The 14,099-nt window shown below is 37.3% G+C and overlaps 1 protein-coding gene across 1 annotated transcript in view; it reads right to left on the bottom strand.

Moving 5' to 3' along the window:
* antxr2a (ANTXR cell adhesion molecule 2a) overlaps positions 1-14,099 on the bottom strand; it is a 66,074-nt gene that overhangs the window by 33,449 nt on the left and 18,526 nt on the right. Inside the window, exons 7-12 of the mRNA XM_063017657.1 lie at positions 13,829-13,909; positions 11,186-11,246; positions 10,975-11,070; positions 10,380-10,449; positions 5,259-5,337; positions 4,900-4,995 (exon numbers count right to left, since the gene is read on the bottom strand). Of these exons, the coding sequence (XP_062873727.1) occupies positions 4,900-4,995; positions 5,259-5,337; positions 10,380-10,449; positions 10,975-11,070; positions 11,186-11,246; positions 13,829-13,909 (483 nt within the window). The remainder of the gene's footprint in view (positions 1-4,899; positions 4,996-5,258; positions 5,338-10,379; positions 10,450-10,974; positions 11,071-11,185; positions 11,247-13,828; positions 13,910-14,099) is intronic.

Below are 14,099 nucleotides of genomic sequence, written 5' to 3'. Positions count from 1 at the left end.
GCTTTACCACCGTTCCATCCTTGGACCACTTTTGATAGATGCTGACCACTGCAGACCGGGACACACCCCACAAGAGCTGCAGTTCCGGAGACGCTCTGACCCAGTCGTCTAGCCATCACGATAACCCTTGCGCTTGCTGCCTAATATATCCCCCCCCACTAACAGGTGCCGTGATGAAGAGATAATCAGTGTTATTCACTTGTCACCTGTCAGTGGTCATAATGTTATGCCTGGTCGATGTATGTACGTATCCTATGGCTCTTCGAAAAGGACAGGCCAGTCATATGCATTATATACTGTATAATAATAAAAAATGATCCATTCGAGTTGATTATCTGCACTCTGACACAAACATCTGTATCGACGACGAACATATTTTTAGACCGAACCTCTGGCTGGAGGATTAGCTCGTTTATCGAGTAATTAAGTCCGGGATTAAAAATTTACCCAGCATATTGTGGGATAAACAGAGCATTATAGAAATGACACGCCGAGCCGACACGCCGCTCTTCAAACTACCTGACGGACAGATGTGCTCGGGACGCGCTCGGAAATTCGGTATTTTAATTAAACCCATAATCACTGTAGCCGCCCGACACGTGGCGCCGGAGGATCGACCGATAGGACGGCGCCGGGCCCGGCCCGCGTCCCCATATGGCTTCGGGATAATCGTCTGATTGGAGTTGATGATTCGTCTTCTCTCGACACACCATGTTGTGTCAAGCTGTTCCCCAGATTAAGACGATCGCAGATGTGGCAGCTAGCGTATTCCTAAATGGAAAATAATGCCCCTCCGTCGCTGTTTATGCATTTTCTCCCCTTTTTTAGCGCGTCCAATCGTCCGATTGCGTCGTGCTTCCTCTCCACCAATGCCGATCCCTGCTCTGATTGAGGAGAACGAAGCTAACCCACGCCCCCTACGACACGTGGGCAGCATGCCCCATGCATTTTATCACCTGCACTTTGGCGAGTGCAGTGCAGTGCAGTGCAGCTCAGCGTTGTGTACGGAGAGACACACCCTGACAGCCCCCTTTTCTCATCTCTGTGCGGGCGCCATCAATCAGCCAGTCATGAGAGAGAGACCCCATCCGGCTTAGTCCCGCCCATATCTGAACGACAGGCCAATCGTTGTCCATGTGGCCGCTCAGCCTCAGCCGGCAGGCAGAGCCGAGATTCGATACGATGTATTCGAGATCCCAGCTCTGCGCCACCTGATTTACAACAACTGTAACTGTATGCACAAGCCCATTAAAAAAAAGTTAGCACAGTTGGAACAATCTACATACAACCCCAAATCAGAAAAGGTTGGGACAGCATGGTAAATGCAAATAATAATAATAAACAACAGAGTTTCTTACATTGACTTTGACTGTTATTAGAATGCAGACAGGATGAACCTCAGATTTTCATTTCATTTATTAATAAACATCCATTCCTGCATTTCAGGTCTTAACACATTCCAAAAAAAGTTGGGACGGTAAAGCATTTACCACTTTGTAACGTTGCCGTTCCTTTTCACCACACTTAAAAGACGTTTTGGCACCGAGGAGACCAAGCGGGTTGTATTTTGTCCCATTCTTACTGCAAACACGTCTTAAGATCCTCTATTGGGGACAGGTCAGGACTGCAGGCAGGCCAGTCCAGTACCCGTACCCTGTGGTTTTGCATTGTCTTGTTGAAAAATGCATGGACGTCCCTGGAAAAGACGACGTCTTGAAGGCAGCACATGTTGCTCTAAGATCTGAATGTACTTTTCTGCATTAAAGCATCACAGAAGTTTAAACAACCTTTCCCAAGGGCACTGACACACCCCCATACCATGACGGACCCTGGGTTTTGGACTTGTTCCTGATAACAGTCTGGATGGTCCCTTTCGTCTTTGACCTGGAATGTTTTATCTGACCACAATACACGTTTCGACTGTATGATGGTCCATCCTAGATGCCTCCGAGCCCAGAGAAGTCGACGCCGCTTCTGGACATGGTTAACACAAGGCTTCTTTTTTGCACAGTATAGTATTAAGTGGTATTTGTGCATGTAACTCTGTATTGTAGAGCTTGATAAAGGTTTACCAAAGTAATCCCTCACCCATGTGGTCATATCAGCTATTGTTGAGTGGCGGTTCTTGATGCAGTGCCGTGTGAGGGATGGAAGATCACGGGCGTTCAGGTTAAGCTTGCGCTCTTGGCCTTTACGCACTGAAATTCCTCCCGATTCCTTGAATTGCTTAATAATATTCTGCACTGTAGAGGGAGAAATATGCAAATCCCTTCCAATCTTTCTTTGAGGTTCATTGTTTTTAAACATTTTAATCATTTTCTCACAAATTTGTTGACAAACTGGAGATCCTCTGGAGATCTTTGCTCATCCTGGATGCTGCTTTTGTACCAAACCATGATTACAATCACCTGTTTGGAATCGCATCATTATTTCGTTTTTTCCACCTCATTACTAGCCCTAAATTGCCCCGTCCCAATTTTTTTGGAATGTGTTCCAGACCTGAAATGCAGGAATGGATGTTTATTAACAAATGAAATGAAGTTGAGCAGACAAAACATGAAATATTTTTACTGCGCCAAAATTAAGACCAATCTGGCAACCCAGCGACAGCACGTCCCATAAAAAAGCAAAAGCAGGGAGGGTGAGCGAGGACATCCGAACACTTCTGACTTCTGAAAATCTGGCTGGGCTTAAATATTAACAAAGCACACATGGCCCCTTCAGTTCCGCCGCGGGTCCCTGGTGGAGGGGAGCCGCGGCTCTTCCGCTAAGACGAACCGGAGCCTGGTCCAGACATGCTGCGGGGGGTTTACATTTTAATGCTTCTGTTGGTTTTCCAAAATATGCTTGCGTCTCGTTCTGGACGAGCTCCCGCCGGGTCCTCAAAGAGCGCCGGCGCAAATCATTCGGGGACTGAACTTTTTCTACGTGTGCCATCTGTATGTGCACGATGTGGACAAAAGTATTGGGACGCCCTGCTAATATGTGAATTCATGTGTTTCAGCCACAACAGTTGATAACAAATAATAAATCAGTGATATAAAGGAAATAAGTGAATGACAAAATAAAAAAAGAATGAATACATGCAAGAATAAATGAACGGATGAATAAATGAATGTAATAACAAATGAACAGATGAATAAATGAATGCATGCAAGAATAAATGAATGGATGAATGAATTAATACATTAAAGAATGAATTAATTAATATATAAATAAATGCAAGAATGACTGAATGGACGAATAAATGAATAAATGAATAAAAGAATAAATTAATGAATACATTTTCTTCCTCCTTCTAAAACAGTAGGTAACTTGGCTACACTAAATTTCCCATAAGGTATGACAGTGAATAAATGAATGAATAAATGAATGACTAAATGAACAGGTGAACGAATGGATGAATGAATAGATGAATAAATAAATGAATAAATGCAGGAATGGATGAATGAATAAATGGATGAATGGATGAATAAACGGATGAATGGATGAATAAATAAATAAATGAATAAACGAATGAATGGATGAATGAATAAATAAATAAATAAATAAATGAATGAATAAACGAATGAATGGATGAAGAAATGGATAGATGGATGGATGAATGAATGGATGGATGAATAAATAAATAAATAAATAAATAAATAAATGAAATGAATAAAGGGATTGATGAATGAATGAATAAATAAATGAATGAATAAATACATTAATTAATGAACAGATGAATAAATGGATTATCACAAAAATGAATGAATGAATGAATGGATGGATGAAATGAATGAATGAACGGAAGAATGAATGAATGAATAAATGGATGAAATGAATGAATGAACAGAGGAATGAATGAATAAATGAATGAATAAATGAATGAACAGATGAATAAATGAATGAATGAATAAATGGATGAAATGAAGGAACAGAAGAATGAATGAATAAATGAACAGATGAGTGAATGACTAAATAAATGGTTGAATGAATGAATGAACAGATGAATAAATAAATAGTTGAATGAACAGATGAATGAATAAATGGTTGAATAAATAAATGAATGAATTAATGAGTTTATTAACATATTAATGAATGAATGAATGAATGGATGAATGAGTGAATTAACATATTAATGGATGAATGAATGGATGAATGAACGGATGATTGAGTGAATTAACATATTAATGAATGAATGAATGGATGAATGAGTGAATTAACAAATGAATGAATGAATGAATGGATGGATGGATGAATGAGTGAATTAACAAATTAATGGATGAATGAATGGATGAATGAATGGATGAATGAGTGAATTAACAAATTAATGGATGAATGAGTGAATTAACAAATTAATGGATGAATGAATGAATCAATGGATGAATGAGTGAATTAACAAATTAATGGATGAATGAATGGATGGATGAATGAATTAATTAACTAATTAATGAATGAATGGATGGGTGAACAGACGAACGAACGGATGAATGAACAGATAAATGAATAAATGGTTGAATAAATGAATATGGAATAATGAATGAATGGATAAATGAGTGAATTAACTAATTAATGAATGAATGAATGGATGAATGAGTAAATTAACATATTAATGAATGAATGAATGAATGAACAGACGAACGAACGGATGGATGAATGAACGGATGGATGAATGAACAGATGAATGAACAGATGAATGAATGAACGGATGAATGAATGAACAAGTGTCCGGGTGAATTATATAGACCTGTTGTACAAAAGTATTGGGACACCCCTTCTAATTTCTATAAAATCTATGATATAAAGGAAATGATCTGCTTCAAACTCTTAGATGCAGCAACAATTTGGGGAAGGCCCAGTGACACAGTCAGTCAGAGAAAGCTACAGGCGTGTGATCCGTCATATAAAGTGACTCACCACAGTGCAGCAGAGAGGCCAGAACCACCACATCAGCACCAGAGCTAGAATCAGGAACAGCACCAGTAATATAATGGCCACCACCGTACCGTCCGACTGATCAAAGAAAAAAAACACATTCCTTTTAGTTGTTAATATTTACATTTAGGGACTGTGAAATATTTATTTTAATACTTAAAAGACATGACATACATTTATTAATCAAGATTATTTATTTACAATAAATAAAATTCAGTATTAATATCATTTAATACTTATCATTAAATCTTAGCGGTGCTACCAGCCGGTTGGGCTTCTGCATGGATTGGCTAATGTAACTTTCTGGAGCTGTAACATCTGTTAAGGGTGCAAATACTTACACAGGTCGATGCGGTGATGGTAAAAGGACTCGTGATGTAAGAACCGCCGCCGTTCAGGCTGATGAGGATTTCCAACACTCTGTCAGAATAAAATAAATTAATAAATGAATAACAATTACAATATAAATAATAAAAAAAAATCTTCATGTTAATATCAGTTAGTTTCATTTAGTTTACATCTTAAGTTATAGTACAACACTTCACCCAAACACATAAAACATTCATTCACTCATTCAGTCCTTTATTTATTCCTTAATTTATTTATTTATTTATAAAAAAAATTAATTCACTCATTCATTTATTTATTAATTCATTTATTTACTCAATTATTTATTTATTTATTCATTCATTTATTCACTTATTTATTCCTTTATTTATTAATTCATTTATTAATTAATTTATTCATTCATTTAATTATTCATTTATTCATTCATTATTAATTTATTTCTTTATTTCTTTATTCATTTATTGATTCTTTTGTTTATTCATTCATTCATTTATTAATTTAATTATTTAATTACTTATTTATTCATTTAAATATTTATTTATTCATTTAATTATTTATTTATTAATTCATTATCAATTAATTTATTTCTTTATTTATTAATTCATTGACTTATTATTCATTTATTTCTTAATTTGTTTATTTATTTATTTATTCATTAATTTATTTCCTCATTTATTCATACATTTATTATTCATTCAGTCATTTATTTATTCATTAATTTATTAATTCATTTATTTATTCATCTGTTTAAACCCCCACTTTATTCTGGTCTGGGTTGCGGTGGGTCCAAATAATTGGGTGAAAGGTGTGAAACACCCCAGACAGGTCACCAGTCCCCACCAGGCTGTGGGAGGAAACCGGAGCACCCGGAGGAAACCCATGTGGACATGCAGAGAACAAGCAAACTCCACACAGATTGCCTGATGGGGAAATCAAACCCAGGCCCTTCCTGCTGTGAGACGACAGAGCTACCCACTGACCTATGCCCCTTTTAATGACTTATTTAAAAAGGAGCATAAACAAACAAGCTGCTTCCACTCTATCAAACACACATACAGTGAATGACGTTACCAGGCTTTGAAGAGTAAAAAAAAGCTTCACGCTGAGCTTTCCCGACTGTCTCATTCCATCCGATCTGAATAAGGAAGGACGTGTTTAAAGACAGGAAGCAGGAATCTCGTCACTATTTACCGAGGACGGTGCAGGAAGGTTCCTGTAATTAAGCCACTAATGATGAACGGCATTGTAATTTCCATACGTCCGTTACACGAGACACAATTACTGAGGAGCTAATGAGAATCCACCACCACGGAACGACTGAGTGAGCGTCTGATATCAACACCAGGAGGAAGTGAAGTTCTGTCGTTTTATTTTATCATAGTGTTAAAGACCATGAGAGACACACGCTTCTGTTCCGCAGACGGACGCTTTAGTGGCGGAGTCAGACGGTCGAGGTGTTTCTGAACATCTGTATGATAACAAATATAAGAGTGACCGTGTCCAGGTGTATTATTTCTTAATTAGACGATTCAAGAGCCGCAGGAGGATGTAAAAAAACCTTATCTTTTATAACACAACGTAAAAAACTAAAGGTCACGTAAAGACGCATCACTACAAACTTATTTATTATTTATTCATTCATTCATTTGATAATGTATTTATTTAATTATTCATTCACTCATTCATTTATTTATTTATTCATTCATTTACTTATTTTTTCATATATTTAATTATTCATTCATTCATTCATTAATGTATTTATTTATTTATTAATGTACTTATTTTTTCATATATTTAATTATTCATTAATTCATTAATTCATTAATTCATTTATACATTTATTTATTTATTCTTTTATTCATTTATTCATTCACTTATTCATTCATTCGTTTATTTACTTATTTATTCATTCATTTACTTATTTATTTATCTACTTATTTATTTATTCATTTATTTACTTATTTATTAATGTAATTATTTATGCATTTACTTATTTATTCCTTTATTCATTCATTTACTTATTTATTTAATTATTTATTCATGTACTTATTTATTCATTTATGTATTTATCTACTTATTTACTTATTTATTCAAGTATGTATTTATCTATTTATTTACTTATTTATTTATTTATTCATTCATTTTCTTAATTATTTATTCATTTATTATTTATTCATTTACTTATTTATTTATTCATTCATTCATTTACTTATTTATTTAATTATTTACTAAATTATTTATTTATTTATTTATTAAATTATTCCTTCATTTATTTATTTTCTTATTTTTTTTTATTTTTTTTTTTTTTTTTATTTATTCAGTAAAAACTGTTACTTCTTTATTTATTTATACATTTATTCATGTATTATTAATTTAGTCATTTATTTATTAATTTATTTTTCTTTATTAATTATTTTATTAATTAATTAAATTATTCATTTATTTAATTATTCATTAATTTGTTTATTAATTCATAATTTTTTAAAATTTATTTATTTATTCATTATCTGTTTAACCATCGCTTTATCCTGGTCAGGGATGCAGTGGGTCCAATTAATTGGGTAAAAAAACTGTTTCTGTTGGATTGAATCAATGATTTACGATTCCTTTATACAGTAATCCCAAATACATACTGAAGTCAAATTTGGCTTATTCAAGTCGGCCGTCTTTGTTTCCGGCTGTAAATTGCTCGGGTGCTTCGTTAAAAGGCTTCTTGCATGTTAACTAGGCGCGTCCGCTGAACAGCAGACAGGAGAGGCTAATTTAGCTGACACAGTCGGTACATGCAAATTGTGAGCAGGCCGTTAATCAAGCCGGATACGCGGACGCTGAACGGACGAGCGGCCCCGAATACGTGCTGGCAAATCAGAGCGGGCGGAATCTTGTGGTGATACTGAAATCCTGTGCACTCCTGAGAAGTAGGCATGTCGAAATTCTAAATTCTTAGATACTGTAAAATGCTGCCTACTGAGGTGCCTTAATTTTGAGAGATAATCTGGTTCAGGGAATGAAGGATATTCCACTAGCACACCAGCGCTGGGATTCTGAACTCCATGATTGGCAGTAGTCTGCTGGTTGAAAAAAGAACAGACTAAAAAAAGGGGGCAGGGTCTTCAATTCTGTGTGTAAGGACCCTGGTTAGTAAAGTCAGTGAGTGACTCTCCATGCATGAGACTGGCTTCACGTGCGAATCCATCAAAGTACGGGCGAATAAGAAGGGGTCGGAGGGAGTGTGTGTCAGGCGAATTTACCCTTCATTACCTGTCCGCTGGCTTTTGTTGTAAACAAACAAGCTGCTTCGGGAGCTCAACAACAGGGATGTGTTTATAAGACAATACATTGATGCTCTTGAGTTAAGATTGTAGGTTGTAGGGCGCTCGGGTGGCATCTGATTGGGTGTCTATACAGACATGATTGGCTGTGGCTCATGAGCGGGTGGGGACTGAGAGAGAGAGAGAGAGAGAGAGAGAGAGAGAGAATGCCACACTCGCAGATGCAGGTGCTTTGTGAATACGATTGTCAGGGCACGGTGAATTATTTAAATGAGAACGTGGAGAGGGGAATCGCCGCATCTGTCGCGCATCCTTTCAGAGCCCTCTGCCAGATGTGTTTACTCGCCGCCCATCGTGGCTAACTACTTAATGGATCCTCGTCGCCAGCCAGGAGTTAATTAAGCAAACAATTTAAATAATAATCACATACAGAGGTTCCGCTGTTACAACACGCGGCATTATAGTCTCGCTGCATAAGCTCACAGATACGTACAGCGTGGGACCGGACGGGGATGTGGTGGGTGGGGGGTGGGGGGGGTGGGGGGGGGTTAGTGCTTGTCGATAACACAGCTGAGATTTCAATCCAGAGCTTGAGATCTGAAGTAGTGCATCTGCCCAGTGTGTCACCCGTGTACCAGTTTCCTGACGTCTTTACTGTCTTTACTGTACACATTAAATTGTTACTTTTTTTAAACGCAGTGTTGTGCATTTGTGCTTTAATAGGTCTCGCTGATCGATTTGTACGGAATGTGATTCGTCTATTATTAACATTGATAAAAAAACACACCATCATCGCTATTATTATTATAATTATTATTACCATTATTAGTATATTACCATTATTATTATCGCTATTATATTATTATTATTTGTATTATTATTATTATTGTTGCTGTTATTATTACTATTGTATTATTATTATTAATATTATTATTTATATAATTATTATTATTGTAAATATGATATAAATTATTATTACTATGAATTATTGTTGGCATTTATCATAATTCTATTTTTTTGTTAATGTAATTATTACTAGTGTTATTACTATTAATATTTACAATAATTGTATTATTATTGCTATTATTTTATATTATTATTTTATATTGTTATATACTAAAAGGAAATACCTGCATTATTATTATTAAATGTCATTTATTAGTAGTATTTTTACTAACTTAATTATTATTAGTTAATTACTTCTTTTTCATCCTATTAATATTTATTATTATTATCATTATTATTATCATTATTTCTGTTATTATTATAGTTATAATTTATTATTATTATTATTATTACTATTATTTCAGTTATTATTATTATTATTATTTCTTTTATTATTATTATTATCATTATTGTTATTTCTGTTATTATTATCATTATTATCATTATTATTATTATTATTTCTGTTATTTTTATTATTATTATCATTATTATTATTATTATTGTTATTTCTGTTATTATTATTATTATCATTATTATTATTATTATTATTTCTGTTATTAGTATTATTATTATCATCATTATCATTGTTATTATTATTTCTGTTATTATTGTTATTATTATCATCATTATTATTACTATTATTGTTATTATTATTATTTATTTATTTTATTATTATTATTATTACAGTAAACAGAACCACTACAGCAATCAGCAGGAATTAAAACACCATTTACAGATGTTTAACAGTCGGGTTGAAAATGTTCTGTCCTTCCGGTACTTTTTATTTATTTCAGCAGACTGGAACGATGGCAAACAAGACAAAGTGACTAATGCTCCCACTCCACCCCCCTTATACAACCCCTACACCCCCCCCCCCCCCCCCTCCTGTGTACTCACTGTCCAGCATACTGAAGCACTGGCGCAGGACACAGCACGTAGTCTCCTCTCACTGAGGTCGGCTTCACTTCTACAAAATAAACAAAGAGGATTCATGAACTGTTAGAGCCACGCTCGCTGATCCCTCAGACACGCAGAGATTGAGTCCAGAGGCTGATTTTTATTACAGTAAACCCGAGCGGTCAGTGGAACTGCCGACAGGATCAGTGCGGCTCAGAAATCCAGACCAGGATGTGTGGGGGAGTTTTCCTCTGAACAGCTTCGTTCTTTACACTGTTCAGGCTGAAATGGGTTTTAAACAAGCAAAAGAACATATGAGTTGGAAGAGTTGGAAGCTCGGCTCTGCTACCGGTCGGCTGGGCGCCCCCCGGACACAATTGCCGATGCCTAAAGCGGACAAAATTGGCCAGTAAAGTCTGCTGGGTGGAAAAAGACGCGACTAATAAAGGGTTGGGGTGTCTTTGTTGTTGTGTACGGACCCTGCTTAGTAGCCCGAGGAATGCAGAGGTGAGTGCAGTGAGTGACTCTCCATGTGCGAGACCGACCTCACATGTACGCGCAAATAAGAAGCAAGTCGTATGATCTGTGGACTCACCGTGCATTTGACCGTCCAGCTTGAAGATGCACAGGATTCCCTCCGTGTTTCTTGCCGCTCTGAACCCGTTGCCACTTAGAACCATGTCAAAGGACTCTGGGTAATGAAAATCAGATGAGGGCGTAATGAGAAGCATGCCTGGGCGCTGACCCAACACGCACACGCACACACCCACACCCCCACACACTCAGCAAAGAAACTGGATGCTCACGGTTCACACAGGCGCTGGACGGCTCCACTCTAAAGATCTCTGTGCACGACTGCTTCAAGATCTGCAAAAGTGAATCAAACAGAGACCTTAGGGACCGTCAACAAAGATGAACACACATCCTTTTATTTATCTACATAACATACAGTGCCTGGACAAGGTACTCAACTCGGCCCCTCCCCAAATCCCAATTTTGCTTAGCCGATTAGGACCCTGATCGCGTCCGAGGAGGATCTACATTCGCCTGACACACGCTCCCTCCAACCCCTTCTTATTTGCCCCTACTTCGATAAATTCACGACACCAGTCTTGCGCATGGAGAGTCACTCTCAGATCTCAGCAGATCTCAGCATTCCTTCAAGTCTGTACAGGCGCCTCGAGCTACTGACCGGGGTCCCTGAAGATCCCGCCCCCCCCTTTTTTTTTAGTCCGGTCTTTTCCCATCCGGCAGACTAGTGGACAATTTTGTCTGCTGCAGGAACTGCCAATCGTGCCTGCTAGGGGTGCCCAGCTGACCAGTATGTATATATATATATAAATCACGTCCGAGGAGGGCATATTCGCCTGACACACGCTCCCTTGACTCCTTCTTATTTGCCCATACTTACACGTACATATATAAATAATTTATAGTTAATTATATTTATAGTTATTTATATACAACTTATTTATAATTTTTTTATAATTTAAAATTTATTTATTTATTTGTAATAATATAATTTATATATAAAAATATACATTGATATAATTATACTTATATATAATTTACATAAAATTTATTTATATTTTCATAATTTTTAATTTATTTAATTATATTATTTATTTATAATATCATTTATATAATAATAATAATATAATTAATTTAATTATAACTTATTTATTTATAATAATATACTTTATATTATGAAAATATTTATATATATTTATATTTATATAATTATACTTATATATAATTTTTCTTTTCTTATAATTTATAATTTATTTAATCATATTATTTTATTTATAATAATATAGTTTATATTATAAAATAATATAATTTATTTATTTATTATATTATTTATTTATTTTTAATTCTGGTCCGCATATCTGATTTAACTAGACGCCCTTCCTGACGTAACCCTTCCATTTTTTTGCTTTTTCTGTTTATGCCCCCCCCCCCCCCATTTTCCTCCTAATTTAGTTGTACCTAATTACCCGATCATATTCCCGCCTTTACTGTAAGCAGAGCCATCACTGGCACACGCCTCCTCCGACACGTGTGCAGTAGATGACCACTTCTTTTCACCTGTAAGAGGCGGGTACATATGGAGATCCGTATAGCACATGCAGAGTCACCGACCAGCCATTAGAGATCGTAAGCGGCCCGCAGCGGTTACGATGAAACCCTGTTTAGTTGTTGTCCCGACCCTTATAGACAAACAACCAGGTTAAGGACCCGGACAAGACCGCCTCCTAGTGGCTAGGCTGTTCAGCCGCAAGCCAACAGGACGTAACTAATCATGACTGCGTAGACTCACCGCTGGCCGACAGCACCGCTGAGATTTGAACCCTGGATCGCAAATACTACGTATCCGAGTTTCGTCTGTATCGTGCCACCATGCTTTCAACTTTGCAGCAACAGTTTAGGGAAGGACCTTTCCTGTTTCGGCATGACTGCGCCCTTGTGGACAGAGCAAGCCTGAGCTCAGTCCTAGGTTCCCAGCTCTGAAAGGTACTGGAACATCAATCGAGGCTTTCTTTTGACTGAATGGACACAAATTCCCAGTCTTGTGAGAAGCCTGAAAAGATCTAGCTGACACAGAAGTCACACAGTTTGTATTTAATACAACTGTCCAGATACTTTTGAAAAGGTTTGAAAAGTAAAGTCTTAGATGAAAAGGGGGGGAAGGGGGGATTTTTGACGCCGTCGTATCTGACAGGTTCTTTATGAATCGGAAAGAAGACCGTCACATATACTGCGGTATGGGCCGTTATGCAAAAACCATGAGCCGTCTCCGGCTCTAATAGAGCCACCAGGCTGCCATTATCATATAAAAAGCCTGTCGCTCGTGTAAATCAGCGGCGCCCGATCCGCTGTGGCGGGATATACGGCGATGGGGCGATAGGAGTCGGCGGCGGCCGAGACGGGGCTCGGGACAGAAGTGGCGGAGAGATGGAAAGAGAACTGATTAACCGCGACGTGCGATAAACAAGCCAATCATTAGATAGGAGAAGTAAACACCGCCTCGTCCTGGACCCCGGACGCTCTATTATCCGAAGCTCTTCGCGCCGTTATGGGATGTTTACTCGGAGAGTTTGACGTGCGCACGGGTTCGGACGTTGATGAAAGAATTAAGCTGTTTTTATCGCCCGAGAAGAACGCCGGTTCTGATAGATGTGCTTCTGAACAGGTGTGGATGGAGACGACGGGCGGGTGTAATAAAAGAGCGGCGAGCGCTTACTGAGAGGGTTCGCTCACTTTTAAAGTTACACACTTCGATTGAGACAGATGACGCCGCCGATAAAATAAGCTGAGTGCGCTAAAGCAAGTTGATTACACACACAGAAATTCACTGCAGCGTTTCAGATGAATACCAGGGGTCTTCAAAAAGTTCAAAAAGCAGTGTGAATGAACCGTTTCCTTGCTTAGAGCTCGAAGCAACTTACCGAATTAATAATTCCCTTGAGGGCCTGAAAACCATCGTCGACTGGAAACACTTGGTCCACGGAATCGGCGACATCAACCAGCTGTTGGCGAGAACATGAGAAGGTTCAAATGAAGCCAGATATGAGCCTCACAAATAGAAACGTTGTTTCTGGCGTGTCATCTCCGTTCCTTTATCTACAACACGTCTTTTAAGGTAAGGGCCGAATAGCAAAAATGTTCATGTGGGTTAAAGAAGACTGGCAACATATTTCAGGGTGCAGAATTTGGAGG

Source organism: Trichomycterus rosablanca, chromosome 21, assembly GCF_030014385.1.
Source record: "Trichomycterus rosablanca isolate fTriRos1 chromosome 21, fTriRos1.hap1, whole genome shotgun sequence".
Taxonomy (NCBI): domain Eukaryota; kingdom Metazoa; phylum Chordata; class Actinopteri; order Siluriformes; family Trichomycteridae; genus Trichomycterus; species Trichomycterus rosablanca.
This window is presented reverse-complemented; position numbering and strand designations above follow the sequence as displayed.